The sequence below is a fragment of the Neopsephotus bourkii genome, unplaced genomic scaffold (assembly GCF_033783945.1).
Source record: "Neopsephotus bourkii isolate Nb327-2 ecotype Australia unplaced genomic scaffold, CSIRO-AGI_Nbou_v1 NB_659, whole genome shotgun sequence".
Taxonomy (NCBI): domain Eukaryota; kingdom Metazoa; phylum Chordata; class Aves; order Psittaciformes; family Psittacidae; genus Neopsephotus; species Neopsephotus bourkii.
In genome coordinates, this window is record NW_026901158.1 from 6,054,257 (window position 1) to 6,074,147 (window position 19,891).

The following is a 19,891-nucleotide window of genomic DNA, read 5'->3' on the forward strand; positions in this document are numbered from 1 at the left end:
GTTACAGCTGTAGCCTCTTCCCTCAAAAAGGACATAAGGCAAGGGTTGTCCTGACTCCATGCTTGCCCCCAAGTGTTAACTCTGGTGACACACTTGGAGAGGGAGGCCCTAGGCCAGCTCCTGCCTTAAAACTGCAGTTTCTCTGTTATTCACGTTAACTGGGATGTCCAAAATGTTGGCTGATGGTCCCAGATCACCAGATGCTTCTGTCCCATTCCAAACAGATAAGCTACTGGGATGATGTTTTGACTGGTATAACTGGAAGCTACCTAACTCAAGCTGCCATTAAGAACTCAGGTGATAAGAGAAAATCACAGCAGCCCAGTTAGTCCCCATCACTGCATGAGCTATGCAGAGCAGTGACAAGACCTGCCTGTGGGCTGCTCCCTGTATGTTTTGGCAGGAGTATCTATGAGCATCCTGGTCTGAAACTGCAGCCTTGCCAGGATGGCCTGGGGCCAGCACTGCAAAACAATTCTTACTGTTCTGCAGAGTTAAAGGAGTTTTGAAAGTTAAAGAAGTTATTTATAAGAAATCTGTTTTACTAAAATCAGTTTGAAGTTAAGATTTGTTCCTAAGAGCCTCCACTATGAGAACAGACTGTACTAGGCCTTGTAGCATTAACAGAGGACCAGGATGCATTCTTGCCCAGCTCAGGACACAGTGCTTGCCTAAGTGTGCATCTCTGAAAGGAAGCAGCAGAATTGGGCACACAGTCTTCCAAGAGACAAACTTTTCCTCTGCCTTGAAAGGAAATGAGAGGAACTACAAAGAATTACTAACAAGTCTGCATCCATCTACTTCATGGACCTTGTCCCCCGTGACAATCCCATTTCCAGGTTCCACAATCCAAGCCTCAGTTTTTCCACACAGTTGCTGTATCCCAACCGTACAAGTAATAACCAACACCGTCCTGTATTAGACACACTAAAGCCAGGCTTCTTTTATTCTTAAAATAAAAACAGCAGTTAAAGTTGAAGGTTTTTGCTCTATTAAAAGACTCAGAAAATAAACATTTCCAGCAAATATCATATGTAAAGGGCTCTCCCTTTAAGGCCACTCTATCTGGGTTTGTGCCTAGAAGAGCGTCTGCACCCAGCAGAGGTAAGACCGGCTGTCTCACCTTTGGCTAGGGAGGAAGGCTCTGCCTCTGCCTCATTCTGTGCTAAACCCCATCTGCTCCCCAGATCCTGGCAGTTGTCTGTGCCTTCCCTTTGCCTGGCTGCATTGGCTTCCTCCTCCTCACACAACGTGGATGCCCACAACTCCCCTGCAGCGCGGTTCTCCTCAGGGAGTGACCAGTGGGCACTAGTGGTAGTGGACTTGCGCTCTTCCTGTAGGTTCTCTTCGTCTACAACCATGATTCCACACACATCATCAGTCACACTGGCCAGGCCTTCGCCCTCTGCTACAGAGGTGGCCAGCTCACCCTTACCCTCCAGAGACCTTGGAGCTTGCTCTTGCAGGGCTGACAGCTCCGTGCCCCCTTTCTCTATCCCACGATCATCATTCATTTTCTTGCTGGTATCTGTTGCTGGAGCAGGAGGCTGTTTTGGATCATCCAGCAATTGGGAGCTGGAGCCCTGGGAATGCAAAGGAGCCTCGGGGTAGGCAGCTGTGGCACGATGCCTCGCTGCCTTGTATCTCTGCAAATACAAACACAAACCAACATGAGAAACAAACCCAGCTCAGGCACTGCAGCAAGCGGCAGCTGGTCCAGGAAAACCTGTACAAAAACAGTGGTGAGCAGCAGCTACAATCTGCAGAGGCACGACTTGTCTCAGCAGCTTTCCTGGCCTGGCTGCTGAGGCTTTCGAGCAGAGAAGGGTCAGCTCCTGTGAGGAAAAGTGGCAATATTAACAACTGCAATCCCTCTCACATTACTGAGTGCTGAGTGAGTGCATGGCAGACCCCTGGCTCCCCAGCCAAAAAAACATCATGTTTTGGCAATGGTTAATCTTAGTCAGACTCAGGATTTTATAGATGTAACAGTGCAAGTGGCACCTCTTGCTTCAGCTACTGTCAGGATGTAACTCTGGACGTGTTCCCTGGGTACACGAGGCACTGCCCTCTGCTATACTGCAGTGATTCACCAGCCCAAGCAAGACTTCAGTTGAAAGCTTAAGGTTTTTCCACTCTGTTGATACAATCTGTGCACTCAGTGAAACTGTTGACAGGAACACTAAGATACCAAGAATATCTTCTTGTTACAGGGCACTGAGGTTCTCTACAGAAGAAAGGTAAGCATCTCATTGATAAGATGGCTCATTTGCACTTGCTACCATGAGGAACCAGTAGAGGTCTGTAAGATTAAAATGGCCAACAGCCATTTGCAAGACTGGATTTCACAAAGACAGCACTTCTGCGTAACCATCCAACGTGCAGCAGGAATAAGGTCTTCAAGACCCAGAGTATGAGCTGAAGAATAAACCAGTCATCTTTTCCTCAGCAGTTCCCTCCATGATCAATTCACTTTTGGTTTTCTGCTTGAGGTCCCTTGAACTGGCACTAGCATTAGACCTGACAATTTAGCAGTGCTACCGTAGTTCGTAGTGTGGAATTACAGCACACCAGACAGGCAGCTTCACACTGTAATTCAGTTTATCACTGCAGGCTTGTTCTTTCTCTGTCCTCAAATAGTGGGTTATGCACGAAATCATAACATACTGGAATTAGATCAATCGAGTCATAATGCAGCCAAACTAAACCAGATACAAGCACATCAACTTGTTTCCAGAGTCATGCTGTGAACTGCTTCACCAGCAGACAATTCCCTCCTTTGAAACCCTCTGCTACTTAGATGAGAGTACCCCAGAAACCAGCAATGATTTAACTCGGACTGCGAGAACCCCAAGGCACCCAGGAATAATCATGACCTGCCTGCAGGTATTTAAGGTTGGACTCTTTGTCAGAAATAATCCCTCCAGGTCACTCTGGCATCCATATGAAGAGCATCTGATTTCAGCTCTAAGTGGGCCAAAAGGGAGGCATAACACACTGCTGCTGCAATTTCACTCTAAGCTGATCTAAAATAAGCCAGGAAGACTGCAAGGCCAATTCCTTCTTCACTGAAATGTCTTACTGCAGGAGTGGGAGAGGATGAGCAACCATGAAGGAACAGCTGTGGTCTTCTCCTGGTATTTGCCATTCCAAATCTACTGCTCTAAGTGCTGGCTTCTGCTGCACCCACCCGTTACTGGAGGCAGGGACTGTTGACTAAGAATAGTTAACCTGCCTGAAGACTAGAAGAAAAACATGAAGTTTGGGGTGTGTTTGTTTCTTAGAACACTACCAAAAGCTTGTAGAGAAGCACACTGGCTTTTGCTGGAGCAGGTTTTGGGTGCAGGCAGAGGACAAAGTCAGTGTGGGAGCCTCCCTCCTTGCACAGGCAGGGCCCTGGCAGTGGTCATGGGAGAGGGCAGAGACAGTGCAAGCCTTGTGTACCCACCACAAGGCCCCTCACCCCCTGGCAAGTCAACAAGGGCAGAACGATGGAGGCAGATTCCAGGCCAGCCCAGTAGGAAAAGCTTCTACAAAAGCAGCAAGGGTCAATACAGCTCCTTTAGGTGGAGCCAGTAAAGCAAAAGAACAGCATCAGTTGGCAGAGCTTTGTGGTGAGGAGTTTCTAGGAAAGGGTAGCAGACAGACAGACAGACAGACTCAATTCCTGTTGCAGGCTGACCCTGGGGACCAAATGGATTCTGACCAGCTCATAGCTTCCATCACATAAAGAATCTGTAATTCCAGATATCTAAGGTGAGGATCTGATTTTACCAGCCTCCTTCATGGATGAATCACACCCACAATTTCAGCTAGTGGAGCTGTTCCTGCAGTATCACAGGCAAAGATGCATTATGTACAAGCTTTCTTTACAAGGAACAGCCCTTCTCTTGTTCTTTCCCCATCTAGACCCACTGTAATCTGTCTAACAAAGAGGCCTAGACTGAACGATAGACTCCACAGGTTCAGCAAACAGAGCAGACACTCTGAGGAAGATTTCCAGCCAGAAATGGGCAACAAGATGACAGCAGCAGTAGCTGGGAAGCGGGACTGGACTGCTTTTAGATCTACAGGGGTGATGGGAGACAAACACAGAGCACACCAGGAGAAATCTATGGCACAACGGACACCAAGGATGATGGGAATGAACTGAAGACAGGACAGCTAACGTGGTGGATTGGCTGAAGAGACACGCACAGGGGGTAACAAATGCCAGGCCATGCAATCGCCAAAGGGTCTAACCTGAAAGTTCTCAAAATGCATCAGGGACTTGCAGTGTGCGAGCCGGGCAGCAGAGTCGCTATGGTAGAATTTGTGACACAGCCTGCAGAGGTAACCTGCGACGGGGACCAGAAAATCCAGGCCTGTGAAACGGGAGGGGAAGGGAAATCACAGATCACATTGAATGGAACTCAAATAATGAAAGCATGTTAAAAAGGAAAGGGTTGAAGGGGGAAGAAAAGTGGAAAGCTTTGCTTCTGTTAATCAGGGAGTTGCAAGACGACTTGCTGAATATCTCATCTTACCATGGAATGGCTGTGTGGTGGATATTCAGAGAGAAATCTGGCTGCCAGAGCAAAGAAACTACACAGAGCATTAAAGTGGGGGGGGAGGGGGGAAGAAAGAATACAATGGAAAACTACAGAGAACATGTGATCTAATGTAATGGGATCAAACCAAGCAGAAGACAGCAGGCGCGCAAGAGGAACACGCAGAGAACATTCACAGCATGAATCATTATTCCATCTGCCACACGATAGTGGAAGGTTACAGTGATATGGAAGATTGGTGTAAACAGAGCTCTCCTTGGGCACAAAACAGCCTCTGCAGAGCTGCTCTCCTCACAACACCAGTGGCCGTTGGAGGTTTAAAGTCAGAATCGCTTACAGGGTGGGGATCAGGGACAGCCATCTGGAGGCAACACTGCCCACCAGTCCAGCAACATGTCTGAGTAAGTGCTAGGTGGAGCGTGGGGGTTCTGAAGCAGGGGAAACATGCACAGTCTGGGCTCTAGCAGAGAGCTTGATACTGTCAGTACTGCTCAGTATCTCTGTACAAGCTGCATTTCTGTTGGAAAGCATTCCAATCAATATGCTTCCAGGCTCCATCTTTCCAGAGCATCTCTCATTTGCTACCTACTTTCTTCTCCTGCCCTACTTGTCCATTTCCTACCTTAGTAAGGAATCTGGCTCTCATCCTTTCTTCTTCAAAGCAAAAGGCTGCTGACAAACATCAACCACATCCTTATGATTTATCACACAGTAATAAAGCAACGTTTGCCTCTTTCTCCAGGCAGCAGCGGTCTGCACCAGTCCAATGCAAATGCTGAAGCACCATGGCCCAAGAAGTTATTACAGCAGTATGTAGAGACCATCCTCTCTTACAGATACAGTGTTTGGCCAGAGAAGGCTCTGTGGGCCTTTGCTCTTAACTCTGCTTGCTTACCATAGGCTGTGTCTGGACAATACTTCTCACTTCCTTCGTAATCCTCCAAAGACACTTCCTTCAGCCCAGTCTGGAAACCAAAAGAACATTAGTGCCTACTGTATCTATGCCAATTCCCTTCCTGGGCTTTTCTGGTAAGCTTAGGAGCAAAACAGGATTCACATACCAGGGACAGAGCTGCACAGCATCTGGTTAGGACCAGATACAAACCCCAGTGTCAGCAGACCACTTCATTACAACAGTTAAAAACACCCCTTGCACTCCAAGCCTGAAGTAGCTTAGCCATGTACCTCCTTCTTGGCAACTGCTCTCTACTTGGAAAACACTTATCAAGATAAATCTCCACACGTACGTTATGCTACAAGACCCAAGCACTGTGGGGCCATTCAAAGAGGCTATGTCAGTGTCTGCCAGAAAGTGTTTCCCTTAAACACTGCTTATGCTCCTCAACAATATGATAATGTTTGAAGACACCAGTAGGAGCTGTAGAGCACAGCAGAAACACCCTCCTGTATCCCACAGGTAGTGCCTGATTCTCCTTTGCATTCTCCTGTGCTCTGGAAGAACCCCAGAGCCCTCTCACCCTCCTGCTGCAGGGTACAAACTTGACTGGACTCTCGAAACCTGGAGCTCAACCAGCCAAGACCAATGAAGTCACAGGATCCCACAGCAGATTCTGAGATAGGTCATTCCTTCTCCTTTCATATGGCATACCTGCTTAGCAGCAGAATCCTCATTCTCTATCAGCACTACATCAAGGTCTTCCTCCTCACCAGCTGCCCCCTCCTCCTCCTCTTCTTCATCATCATCATCTTCAAAACAGCCAACAGCATCCACTGTGATCAACTCCTCTGAATCTTCTGGGCTGCCCAACTCCTTCTCTCCTAGTCTCACCTGTCACATACAGAAAAGAAAGATCAGATCAACTTTGCACTCTCCATTTAACTAGACCCAGATTCTGAACAGACTGCACGTGATGAGTAGAAGGGACTGCAAGAGAGGCACAAATCTATCTCATTTCTAGAGACAACTAACTCATCCCTTTTTTACTTGATTTCTTTAAGCTCTAACAATTGAAGTCCAGCAAAAGATGAAAACTAAAACAGGGTTGGAAGAACTGTCTGTCTTCCTTTCTTCCCTTCAGTAGTCAGGGAAGCAGAAAGTTAACCTGCTCCACAGTGTAGCTGCCTCAAGTCCTGCACGGCTCTCTACTCAGGCAGGATTACCTCTTTGGCTTTCTGCTTGTGCTCAGCGGACTTCATATGCTCCACAAACTTGCGAGGGGTCTTGAAGTGGCGGCTGCAGACAGTGCAGAAGGGACGAAGCGAACGTTTGGCCAACTAAGGAAAGGACAATTCATTAAGTCACAAGAGAAACACTTTACAGACTGCCCACCAATTCCTCCATTCAACTGATGAGGTAAGAACGAGAGGCGATATTTATTGAGAAACATGAAGAATTCTAAACTAGAGGTGCTTCAGGCCGTATTGACACAACTGGAAGCTCCAACAGTGCCAGTGTTCAGAGGCAGGAGGCAGCATGGCAGCGCCCTTCAATAGCGAGGATGTTACTGGCAGAATTTCACATGCATCTCTCCACTCCAATTGCTCTCCCTTTGCTTCCTGGGGAGCAGGAGATGCTAGACACTTCCACTCAATCCCCTGGAAAGGTCAGTGCACAGATAAAATCCATGCTGTGGTTGTTACCTTGTGTTCTTGGGTCCTGCGATGTTTGATTAGATCCCCTGTGAAGTGTATCTGACAAGTGTTACACCATCGCTGCTGGGTCTCTCTGAAAGTGAGAACAGATATATCTGTAAGTCACACTTCCATGGAATACTGCAATCTGCAATCTGTTCCTGGCATTGTTTTCCCCAGCATTCCTATCTTTACAGGCTCGGATTTATCTTCTCCCCTTCCCACCCACTTATATATAGGTTACTTTATCTCATGATGACAGGAAGGCACCAGTTAAAACAAGACTCCAAATGGATCTACTGTATTAAAAACTACACAGCAGGTCAAAGTCAACCCTGGTATCCTTCAGCAGGAAGAAAGTTGCCTGAAGGAGATTAAGGCTCCTGAAACTAGAGGGATTTTGTACCTTACCTAGACAACAGGGGCACCCTGGCACAGGGAAGAATTTCAGGTCCACATTCAGACTGAGCTTTCTAGTGCAAACCAACTTACCCATCTTTTTCTGCTACTGCCTTCTGCTCCTTCACCATGGGCAGGAGTGAAACAAAACAAACATTGCTCATGTGCTGGATCTCCCCGAGTCTCTGCTGGTGCTGAATTCCAGCCATGTGGGATTGGAAATTCTGAGAGAGAGGAGAAAACTCCATTTATATGTATTCAAAATACAGAAAATAATAGGCATGAGCTATGCTTTCCATTCTCTTGACTGCTCTTTAACAATGAAGTGGTATAAAAGCTTAAGAGCATGGCTGCCTGTGGATCCACCCACACTGCTCTCAAGCAGGTTGCTTGCCAGCTCTGCAAAAGAGGTTTATTTTATCTGCATGCTTGATTTTTTATGCTTTTTGTTCCTAAAGCATAAGCTTTTGTTAACAAGCCTCCTGCTGCACCTCCCCACAGGCCATGTAATTCACTTCTCTTGACCACCTATATCCCAGCCATGTGGATTTTTACCTGCTGACTGCAGCAGTTGGTCTTGCAGATGTAACAGTAGAATTTCAGGACCGATTCAGGGTTGGGATCAGCTGTGCCCACCTCACAGGTCCAGTGGCCTGGTTTCAGAGCTGTTGTACTGATAGCTCTGCTCTCACTGCTCTGCTGGATAGTCACTTTCAGTGAACCACCAGAGCTCAACATCTGCCAAAAGAAGGAGTCAAGATTAAGTCCAGTCTCTCAGTAGAAGACACTAAAAATCACACCAGCTTTTTGTCTGTGACCTAAGCTCTCTACCCCTAATGAAAATGTATTTGAGCTTGAAACCACAGGAGGCTGATCAGAGAGACTCTTGTTCACACTCCTCCTCAATGCTGCTAAATCAGCAATCCCTGTGTCACAGCACCAGGCCTGTTAGTACAGATGGTTGCTCTACAGCCTCTGTGGATGCTGCATGACCCAGTCTCTGGAGACTGGAGCAACAACAGTGTGTTGGTAAGGGACACAATCAGTTTATGTTTCTCCACTGCAGAGCTAAAGGCAACACAGCACCACACCTGATGGAGTAAGAAACTCAAACAAGCGCAGGAAGATACATATGATCACATCAACAAATGTCTCCAGTTAAGGAAGACTATCAAAAGTCTGATTCACACTATAGGTTCAATCTTACAGATTTACACAGCCTAAGAACCTGGTTTAACATCTAGCATGTGGGCAACGTATTTCATGCAAGACTCTCCAGGTTTGCTGGCTTAACCTCTGTCTCATTTTTCCAAGCTGCCTTTGAAAAGCACAGACTCCCACTGTCTGCTCACACCCACTGCAATGGCAAGTCCCACAGCAGCTCCTATCTTTTCACCTGATTTCTTTTTACACCTGCTCTCCTGCAGCATAAAAGATGCATTCAGCTACGGCTCTCAATAAATACATTTTTCAGTGGTTCTTTCAATTTCCACCTTTCCAGATGAATACTGAAATCTTACCAAACCCCAGCACCACAAACAGCCAGCAGTGGGTAAGGTACAGCCTAGCAGAGGTACAAAAGCAGCAAGTCAGAGCAGACTGTGCACTAATTACAGACATATTATGCCTTATTGCCAGGGACAACAGCTTACAGCAGGAGACAGAGCTCCAGACGTGGGTGCCATCTGGTTCCCAGTGGCAACGGGCTTCTCTGGGATGGAGGAGGAGGTTTTATGTTCTGCACCACCCCTGCACAGAGTGGTGTCTACTCACCTCAGGAGCCTTTGGTTCCTCAGAGAATTTCCTCTCTTTAGAGAGATCTTCACCTGTGTACTCCTTTGCATTGTCTGTACCTAGGAAGAGACAGTCTTTTTAGCTGCCTTAAATCAAAAGAGCAATGACATTAAAAACAAAGCAGCAGGTGAATGAAGCCAGGGAGCTTTCCTCACAGCACTGCTGGCCATAAGCCCAGCTCACAGACCTTTCTAAACAAAAATCCCTTATTAAAGAGAGAAACTTTCCATCTTTGGCATTTGATAGGCAACAGGCTTAGAGGACTACATTTGGATGTGGTTCCTAGGTTTTTTCCTCCTTTCCCCATCCTGTACCACTGGAGGAAGGACACTTCCAACAAGACCCACTGATCTACAGATGCAGCTCCATCAAGGAGTCCCCTAAAAGTACAAGTCATGGTGCTCAGCAACTTACCATCAGCTCGGACACGGGCGCTTGACTCTCCTGCTTCCCTGCTGTCTGTGGCATCCTCTAATGCAGACTCCTCAGTCACACTTCAAGGATATCAAGAAAATAACCTTATTCACCATGTTACAGACAGAGAGATCCAGAAGACACATCAAGGCACAGGCTAGGGTCTAAACTACCGCACACTCCCACTAAATAAGCTACTGGGAGTGGTATTTCAGGCAAGGATTTTGGACAATAACACAATGAAGGGGAAGCATTCTAGAACAGCTTCAGGAAGTGCAGCCAAACAAATCTGGACAAGAAAGTTACCACTTTTTGGATCACTTTGGAACTTTGGATATTTTTTGGATCACTGCCCTCTCCTGCCAGAGGCCTGCAGGGAAATAAGTTCACAGAGGAAATATTCTTAACAAGAGCTTCAAGAGCTCACTCCTGTCTGACCTGCAGGGAAACTGCAATACCCAGACAGTATTCCAGGCTGCTCTGTGCAAGAGGAAACAGAGACCTGTCAAAACTGAATGGATTCACAGTGGTGTCTCACAGGGTTTTCATTATCACTGCCTGCTCTATTTGTACCAGTTGTATTTCATTCCAGAGGCCCTACGGTTCTGCTTGTGAGGGAAGTGGAACTGTACCATATGCAAATCAAAAGGACTTTGTTTCATTTGGTACTGGTGAACTGCTAAGGAGAAAAAAGATCTCAAAGGGACTGCTGAAGCTAAACAGTTGGCTTCCATAGAGCACAAAGTGTACTTTACAGTATCTTTTTCCATCCCCTATTTTTCCATCAGGGCTAGCATGTTTCACTATGGCTTGAATGTCTTCTCTCTGAGGCTGGCTTGATATCCCACCCACTGGTGTCCTTCTGCCAACATGGAGCAGCATGTTCTGCACAAGCAAGAGTGCAGACTCTGCAGGTAACTGCATACAGTGATCCAAACACATACATTCCCCATAACTTATGGGATTGATGAGTGACAACGTAACTGGGTTACGCAGCTATAAATAAGTAGCAGGGTTTGGGCAGTGCAACCACGAAGCAAACAAGAGTGGCTGGCATTAACATTATTTGTCAAGCGCTGCCAGCAGGCTCAACACTACACCCCATACAGATGGTGAGCACTTCAGGGCAGGGGTTTGCAGTCTAAACTGCAAATCTAAGGAGCAATCTAGGAGCAAAAGGCATCACCAGCATGATCTAAGGAGGAAACAGTATTCTGTGGATACTTGTCAGGCCATGCTAGAAGTGGGTGTTCAAGAAGGATTTGAAGATGATGAGTGCTTTCTGTACTGGAATGAGGATGTTGTTCCAGGTATACAGATGGTACATAGGAGAAAAGGCAGAAGAGGGAAAAAACCTGAAATGAAGAAGGAGTCTGGTATTCGTGGCCAAAGGGAAATAGAACAATGAAGCATGAAACAAAAAGGTGTGGACATGGATGAGGGAATGCCCTTCTCATCTGTGAAGGGCAATACAGAACAGTAAGCTGGTTTTTTTCCAGAGATCCATCATCTGTTCACTGGAAGTAAACAAAAACACTTAAAAGGAAAAGCTAAGGAGTTATCTATTCTAAGTAAATACCAGCCATAACAGATGCATCAAATCTGGCAGTCCCTATCTACTGCTTAGGAAAGGCTTTTCCTAATAGCAGGCTTGCTGCAGTGAGACCTGTCATTCCTCAGACTCCAGTCTTTTTCCAGTGCATGGAACAGGACTTTGATTAATACCCTACTAAATATTAATGTAATTAAAATTAAATTAGCTTTGGCAAACAGATTATCAAAGCACATGCTCAAATGCATTCGACTTTGCTTTAATCGAATTTATTCACTTTCTTGCTAATCAGAGCCCATAATTGACAACAATCCCTGCTCACATAATACTTATCACTCTCTGATGTTTTACATGATCAAGGTAACATCGGAACATCAAAGTAATCCTGGAATATTCTCCCTAAAGCTACCCATTAATCTCTAATCTGCAGATGGGAAACAGGGAGGTGAAGAAACTTGTCCTAAAGCACACAGTGAATTGTTAACAGCGACGATAAGAGGCCCCAGGAGTCCTGACTCACAGTCATTAACATATGTTGAGGAATTCTCGAATCCATGCCTCCAGAAATCTGTATTCGCTCCCTCCTCTTCTCCCTCCGCACCAGCTAACGGCGACAGCTCCGGGAGAGGTGCGGCGCTGTGCAGATGGCACCAGGAGCTGCCGTCCCACTAGATGGCAATGCAGCCCCGGCTGTCCCTGCCTGCACCCGCCGGGGAGGCAGGAGAGCCAAGCCGGGCCTGATGGGCAGGCTGCTGCCCGCTGCGCAGCCCTTGCGGGTAATAGGATTGCCTTTGTCTATTTTTACCCAGCAGACAGGGGTACTGGCAAGACAGTCTTTGCAGAAGGGATGCAGAATTCAACGCTCATGGATACAGGCTTCAATACTAGGGAGTATCGAGTCCTTTCCCCTTCTTATTCCTCAAAATAAACTACCTTCTTTCTCTTACACCTACTGTAACAGAATATATTCCAAGGCTTTTCCTCTCGCTGATACACAGCTGCTCATTTCCCTTTCTGACATTTAGAGAAATGTATCAGGATAGAAAAGAACCTTTCTGTCTCTTACACGAATCCTGGCAGGAGAACACATGAGCAAACTCCACTTTGTTGCACATTTACATGAGCTGCAGCTCTTATATTTCATTCCCATAGCTGGATCACCCCCAGAAGAGACCCTGCAACATGCTGGATCTCAGATTGAGACTGAATTGTCCATGAGCATCTGAAACACCTCCTACATGCCAGATATCAGGCCAGTACAGTACAGCCCTAACATTAGGAAATAAAATGAGACAATAATTCTAAGTCCAGTAACTATTTCAGTACCCCAATTCAATAAATACCTCTTCAGTCTTTTTGCTGCAGGCTCAGTGTTCAACACAGATTCTATTGGAGTTCTTGGCTCTGCAGGAAGACAGAAGGAGATCTCCTTAGCAAAGCAGACCATGCCACCCTGAGCATGTTCTCTAACTGAAAGGCCAATGCCAATAAAGCTCTGTTAGAGCAAATACTAGACACTTGCTTATTCTGAATTTTGAGAATGGTAGTGACAAGGTTAGATAATGAATGACCTGAGAGACTTGAGTTGAATTGCAGATGTCACTGGATGAGCTGTCATCCAAAAAGAAATCTGTATTTATGTCTACTAAGTGGGTTTTAGTCCTATACCTAAGGTGACAAGAGCCCCAATCATAGGAACATTAATATAAGCCAAGGTGGCAGATCTGTCTGACAGCAACCATTTAATCAGGTAATTTTCACCACTGCACATACTCTGCTCACGACCTCGCATACACCTGCATTTCTAGATTAGGCACTCTTCAGCCAGAAATAACATCCTCACATCCATATTGTATCCGACACTGGAAAAGATTCAGTGCCAGAGTTTGCTCTGAACTGGAGCACAAGTACTCTTTCAACTCATCGTTTCCTTAGCATGTTGACTGCAACTGGTTCTGCATCATGTGTTTGACACTATGAGATGGGGAGTTCATCATGGGTAAGGCAATGAGGAAGGTTCTATTTCAAAGCAGGTTTTTTCTCCCCCATCTTAAATGGCACTCACTTTCAAAGCGACTTCTGAGAGGCTTGCATGCAAGGGATATGGAAATAAGTTATAAAACCTAAAAATATCCAAGTAAAAAGGATATATGAAGCACATATATCCTTAAGAGGACTCACAGGCAGTTTAAGTATTTACAGTTAGAGAGAAATGTAGCTGATTAAGACTAAAGTCATCCCAGCCTTTGCTGCAGGAACAGCCAAAAGCAGTTTATAATGCCTCCAAGTATTTGTTTCACTGCAGGCTCCCCCTTACCTGTGGATACTGAGAAGTTGTTCCGCTCTGACCCTGCCTGCCCTCCCTCTGGGATTTCCATTTTCTCATCACCTTGGAAATGAGATGAAGAACCAGGATCTAATTCCCGCCTCCTGTCAGGCATCCTCTGGAAGTCCTGCAATGGGCAAAGAGTCACTGTCAGCTCTTGGTCCTTCCTCAAACCCAACATACTGCCCAAAGCACCAGGTTTACTGGGAGGAGCAGTAACAGGAATTCCAGCATACAGGAATGGGAAGGAATAGATGGCTTACAGTGACATTTATCCAGTGCTTTAAGTAGCAACTGTAGGAGACCCAGCTGCTTGCAGAGTAGGGTCACTTTAGAGGGATTCTGGCAAGGGGTACATGGGCAGGGAAAAAGAATAGTCCCCCTTCTTTTCGACTCTGGAGAAAGGACAGTCTAAGAATGGAAGTCTACCTTTATCCACTACATCTTTTTGACATAATGGAATCAACTATGCAAAAGCTAATCTAAGAGGAGGGAAGTACTGGTCAATTAATCCAAGAACCATTTCCAGGACACAAAAGAGGTCTTAATGGTGAAAAGTGAGAAAGGTTTTCACAAAAAAGCCCCACAGATCTTACAAAATCCACAATAATAAATATGATCCTGATCTTAAAAAAAAAAAGAAAACTGCCCAAAGGGGCAGAGTGGTGTGTCCATGGTAGGAGCAAGTCATTTGGGAACAACAAACTGCTTTGGAAGGCTAATGGAGCAGAACTCTGGCCTCTGGGAAAAGCAAAGCACTCAGCCAGGATTTCTTCTATTGTAATTGCTTTGAAGCTGGCATTTCTAAAGGATCCTTTTATATCTTAGGTGTAAACCGTTCTGCTATGAGGAATTGTCTCTCTTGGGCAAGAAGTGACAAGAAACCTTCTCATCATAAATGTAAATATGGACCACAAGAACCCTGAAGATGGACTCATTTCTGTGTCAGCAGCATGGTACAAAACACAGTTTTCATTGTAAGGCTCTCTCCCTGCTCTTTTGTTCTCCACCTACAATACAGTCAGCTCCTGGAAGTGCAAAAGGAGCACAAAGCTCCTCGACAGCTGGAAACTGGAAGCCCACCTTGCGAAAATTCCGGTTCTGCCGCTGGAAAGGGTGGTTGGGGAAGCCCATTCGAGGCTTTAAGGAGACCCCAACGGGTGGTGGCCCCAGGAGGGAATGCCTTGTAGCCTGAGGGAAGAACTGCTGCAGTGCTGGCGTCATGTTAAATCCACGCAGGTTTCCTGTAAGTGCAAGCACACAGCACATCACCACCTTGCAGGGTGCAAAGGAGGACAACATCCTTCACCTGTACAAGCAGGAGGTCGAGAGGAGAAAGGCTCCTCCACCCAAGACCCTTCACTGAGCACTGTATGGGTGCTCCATGCTCTTCAGCACACACAGAACCATTTGATGCGATAGCAATCATTACTGTGTATCAGGCTATTGAGTTATAATTGTCACTGCAGGCTAAGATCATTAGAGCAATTACTGGATCTGAGCACACTGGCGCTTGTGTTTGCCACAAACAAGGTCTCGTTTTACACAAATTCTCTGTAGAAAAGGAAAATTCATCGCACATTTGTGCAGCTGGCAGCTCACACCACGACACGGATGCTGTTTAACAGACACCAGTGACAGTGTTCCATTTAAAACCACACTGGACTCCTCAAACAAAAGATTCCCCAGTCTTCTCTGCCACCTGGTTGTCATGAAAGCTCAACATGGCAACCTCAACTCCGACACTTGAGACGCTGTCATTTCCAATTCTAATGCTCTTCTTCCTGTTAGTTAACAGTCTGTGGATGCTGACAGAACCAAGTCTCAACAATTCCTTACGAAGACAGTCCTTCCTATCCCCATTTCAGGGCTGAGGGAACAGAAGTGCCCAGATGCCTCAGTTACACCCCTCAGAAGCTGTCCACCACTCTGGGAATCTGGATTTACACTGTAGTTTCCCCCCCCTCACTTGAATTAATACACACTCTGCCTTTTCAGCAGCTGCCAAAACAGGGCAGGAAAGTTTGGAGATAGGCACCCAAAATCTGAAAAACCACTGCTTGAAGCCTGCAACACAATAGGAAGTATTCCCTCATGTTTGTCTTCAAAAGTAATCTAATCTTTTACTACTTACCATAAATAATATCTGACTGTAAAAGACACAGCTGTATTTAAAAACAGTAGCTGTAAGGCAAGAAATCATTCTCCTCTCTGTTTAGTAGCTTCCAAGAACCACACATCCATTTCAGCTTGAAGTATTTTATCTTTTCCTATTCCCATTGCTGAAGCCACACAGCAAATTAATTATTGATGCTGATGTTTTCCAGGTACAGAAATACTCCAGCATCAGATATTCTTACATGTAACCCAAACCTGAATGACCAGAAATATTCAGATCCTTAAGAAGGGCCACACTGGACACTGCAAACATAGTATTACCTGTTACCTGTGGCTACCTGGTGTAGACTACTGAATGAGAAGTCACAACCCAGCTAAGAGGTGAAAAGAGGAACAAGTGCATGTAGAGTGTTCATTAGCATACCTTTATCCTGCTTGTGCATCTAATTTGCCTCAGGTCCTTGGCTCACTAAGAGATGTTGCTTTAGGGAAAAGGTCCACCCATGCTAACATCAAACATGTTCGATAGGAGTGTGGCTGACTGAAGCAGAGTCAGACTTTTTTCCTATCACAAATATATATATATATATATGCCAGTCTTCAGAGCATGGTATGTCCCTTGTCACTGCCAGTTTCCCAACAACCTGAGGGAGATCTGTAGAGAGCCACTGGAGTCACTAGAGAGCCCTCTCATTTAAATGGGCAAGAGAGAACAAAAGGGGAGTTAACGACATGCAGAATAAATCTATTGTCTTCACATCTGGGCGTGATTCACAGGCAAGATAAAAACTGCAGGCATTAATCTCAACTGTGCACTTTTAAACTATCCCAGGTACTGATTTTCTGTGTTGAAAAGGGCTGGCAGGCTAAGACATGATCAAAAGTAAAACCAGCTACATTCCTGGTATCTTTAGTAGCAATTAAAGGCAGCTTCACACATCTATTTTGAAAACAGCACATCTGGCAAAACAAGATCCACTTGTGGAAACACAGTGACGGAAGAACAGTGATATTATCCACCACACAAATGACAGCCATTTCAGAGACTGGGAATTTTACATGACAACTGAAACCTGAACCGTTTTCTACCACAAGATACTTAATTTGCTTGTACTGCATAAAGTTTGGGCAAAGAAAAGTATCTACAGCAAACCAGGTTAGTGTGTATGTAACGGACAACAAAATAAATGCTTTTAACTTTCCTACCAAGAAAGACAAGCAAATAATATTTTATATAAATATATTAATGAAAAAATGCTGGCTCAAGTGCATCTAAGAGGGAAGGCACATAGTTAATATCTAACCTGATACCTTCTAGTGCTATTCCCAGTTGCGAACACATGGGATTTTCAACTGAAGAACCTTTGTCCTACGGACTATGGACAAAAAAACCCAAAAGATGACAAATAGAACTGCCAAATACAAGGACTGCAATGGTTCAGCAAGAAATAGCCACACTGGTTTCAGTCCATGAAGGATGATTAAATAGCTCCAGTAAGGAAGCGTCTCCCATAACGACAGTACCTTGCATCTGCTGCATGAGTAAGGCCCGCTGAAGCATAGGATTGGCATTGAGCAGGGATGGTTGGTTTGTTGCCCGTAAGCTCAGCATCTGTTGCTGTTGCGGTGGTGGCAAACCCCTGGAAAAGAAGCATTAATCATAAGAACCCAGTAAAAGCTGTACTGTTCAATTCCAGGCACCAAACAAGTGTAAAACAGAGGAGCAAAGAACATCTGAAATGCTGATTACACGTGTGAAAAGATGCCATACACCAGCCCTGTATCCTCTTTCCTCCACACTCTCCTGGAATTTCCAAAGCTGACAGATTGTCTATCAAGGAATTTGAGGTCAGAGAGAACTCCTTTAGCACCAAGCCCACATAAAGCCTCTCAAGCAGCATAAAAAAAGCCCACGAGCTGACTGCAGTTCTACAGAATTATGCAGCAACTCACCAGGAGAAAGGAGTGATCTAGATCAGCGGCCACATTTAACACAACAACAGAAAAGAAGTTCTAAAGAGCAGCGAGTTTTCTCAGCAGCTTAAAGCACATTCTGCCTAAAATCAGTGCCTCCCACATGGAGCCAGACAGGTCACAGCTGTAAATGGTGCCCCCTAACTGCAAGAACCGCATGGGAAAATAAAGCACGGCCTTGATATTTAAACCACGAGGAGGAAGGAGCGAGCGGAGGACTCTTCACTTCTGAGGAGGGTGGAGCAGACACGAAAAGTCTGAAGAAACTGGCAGGCACTTCTTCAGGCAATAGCAAGGTCAGGCCCACCTCTAAGCACAACTGCTGACACAGCTGAATCTGTCAGGGCTGGAAAGAGGTACAAACACGGATCGAAATAGAGACGCTGGTTGACAAACCCCAGCCCTCTTAGCAGAATTTACAGCAGCTCATCTTCACGTCTGCTGCTCTAGATTGTTCTAGCCTCTGAGCTATTTATACCAGGAAAATCATACTTTTAAAGGTGTAAGATGCAGCCATGCTATCGGCAGCCAGCCCCATGCTGGCTTTTTAAGGGCAACTTTGTTTACAGCATACAACATATGTTAATGGTTAAACGAGTCGGACGTTGTGTTTCCAGCAGAACAAAAAGATTCCCACATTTACCTGAGACAGATGCCTTATAATAATAATTATGACAATCGATAAAATAAATTCTTGTTTTCCTCAAATTCACATCCCACTGATTTGAATGCTAAAGATCACAGTAACTGCAAATAGACGCATCATTTCTGACAATCTGTGCTCTACAAATCTCGGCTCATCAGGGACAGCAACTCCTATCCAAGCCAATCGGTTTTCAGGAAACCCCTGCTTCCCTGCCTTTTTATTTCTGGCAAATATCATTTGTCTTTTAACAAACACGTTAAAACCTTGATTTTCTCCATCCCCCGCTGCCCCTCAGCGCTCTGTCACATCCTCAGCACCCGTGCCACCGCACAAATAAGTTCACTAATGTCAGCCAGGCCAGGAGACCCAGCCAGGGAGAGACAATAAACAAGTAGCTTCAGCTCAGCAATGGAATAACGAAGTGTGTGGCTCCGTTCGGCGCACACAAGTGTTTCTGCAGGATAAGGCGTTTTCCCCCGGGCCTCGGCCCGCGGCGGGGGAGACACCCGGCCCCAGAGCATCCCCACACACAAAATGCGCTGCCCGGATCCACCGTACGCGCCCTCGGGGGACCCCGCGGCGGCAGCGGCACCACCGGGGCACGGGAGGAGACGGCGAGCGGACCCTCGGGGGGGTGCGCGCACCCACATCCCCCCCTTCCGCCCCCTACACCCCCACACCGCCTCCCCTCCGGCCACCCGGCCCAGGCCTCCAGCCCCCCGGGCTCTGCCCCGATCCAGGCCTACGCCCCCGACCGCCGGCCCCCGCCTCCCTTTGTCGCCTTCCCCGGTCAGGGGAGGGCAGCCCCTCCGCGGCTAAAGGGGGGGCAGAGGGGAGGGAGGCGGAGGAGCGCGGTTCCCCAGGGACAGGCCCAAGATCCCCGGCCTCGCGTAGCGGCGCTTACCGGCCTCCCTGCTGCGCCGGAGGGTGGTGGTGCTGCTGCTGCTGCTGCTGGAGGAGGTGCTGGAGCTGCAGCAGCTGCTGCTGGAACTGCTGCTGGTTGAACATGTCTGGGGAGCCCCGAGCGGGGCGAGCCTGAGACAAAACACGGGAGAGCGAGGGAGGCACCGGCTGCGGGGCTGGCGCGTATCAGCCCAGCAGCCATTGAGCAGGGGAGCCGCCGCCGCCGCTGCCTCCCATTCATTCACTGAGCCGATCCCCCCGTGCCTCCTCCTCCTCCTTCCCCCCGGGGTCATCGCAAGCAGGAGCCTGTGGAGGAGGTTTCAAACCCCACCTCCCAAATCCGCTCCCACCCTCCCCTGCCAGCGGAGCCCGCAGCCCGCCCCGCTCCCCGCGGCGCTGCCGGACCGGGGCCCGCGGCTCCTTCCCGTCGCTTCCCGTCCCCGCCGGCACTCACGGCGCAGCCCGCGGCGATCACCGCTCCCCGCCAGCCGCCTCCATCTTCCCCCGGGACAATGCCCACCTGCCCGGCCCCAGGCAGCTCCTCCGGCGGGGCTACGGGACCCGGCAGCCCCGCAAGGCTCAGGGTCACCCCCCGGAGCCGCCTCTCAAGGCTCCCCAACCTG

General features: G+C 47.1%; 1 protein-coding gene across 9 annotated transcripts; it reads right to left on the reverse strand.

Moving 5' to 3' along the window:
• Positions 1–916: 916 nt before the first annotated feature.
• On the reverse strand, positions 917–19,618 carry CIZ1 (CDKN1A interacting zinc finger protein 1). Of its 9 annotated transcripts, none has more exons than XM_061352848.1 (16): positions 19,270–19,617; positions 17,270–17,385; positions 14,711–14,871; positions 13,619–13,754; positions 12,645–12,705; positions 9,750–9,829; positions 9,315–9,394; positions 8,097–8,279; positions 7,635–7,765; positions 7,152–7,236; positions 6,672–6,785; positions 6,160–6,339; positions 5,446–5,515; positions 4,243–4,364; positions 1,436–1,646; positions 917–1,351 (listed from the first exon to the last, which is right to left on the reverse strand). In XM_061352848.1, exons 1-16 carry the CDS (start codon positions 19,371–19,373, stop codon positions 1,062–1,064), a joined length of 2,124 nt encoding a protein of 707 aa, XP_061208832.1. In that variant the 5' UTR covers positions 19,374–19,617; the 3' UTR covers positions 917–1,061. The 9 variants fall into 9 exon arrangements, 6 of the variants coding, with proteins under 6 accessions (XP_061208832.1, XP_061208831.1, XP_061208830.1 ...); XM_061352850.1 differs by having other exon boundaries at positions 1,171–1,351; positions 1,447–1,646; positions 19,270–19,616; XM_061352847.1 differs by having other exon boundaries at positions 917–1,583; positions 19,270–19,618.
• Between the last annotated feature and the right edge of the window lie 273 nt (positions 19,619–19,891).

Coding starts and splice junctions, on each gene's coding strand:
- CIZ1 (XM_061352846.1), bottom strand. CDS start 19,373: ATGTTCAACCAGCAGCAGTTCCAGCAGCAGCTGCTGCAGCTCCAGCAC. Junction 14,872..17,269: donor ACTCATGCAGCAGATGCAAG/GTACTGTCGTTA, acceptor TTGCACTTACAG/GAAACCTGCGTGGATTTAAC. Junction 9,830..12,644: donor GCAGCAAAAAGACTGAAGAG/GTATTTATTGAA, acceptor ATATCCTTGAAG/TGTGACTGAGGAGTCTGCAT.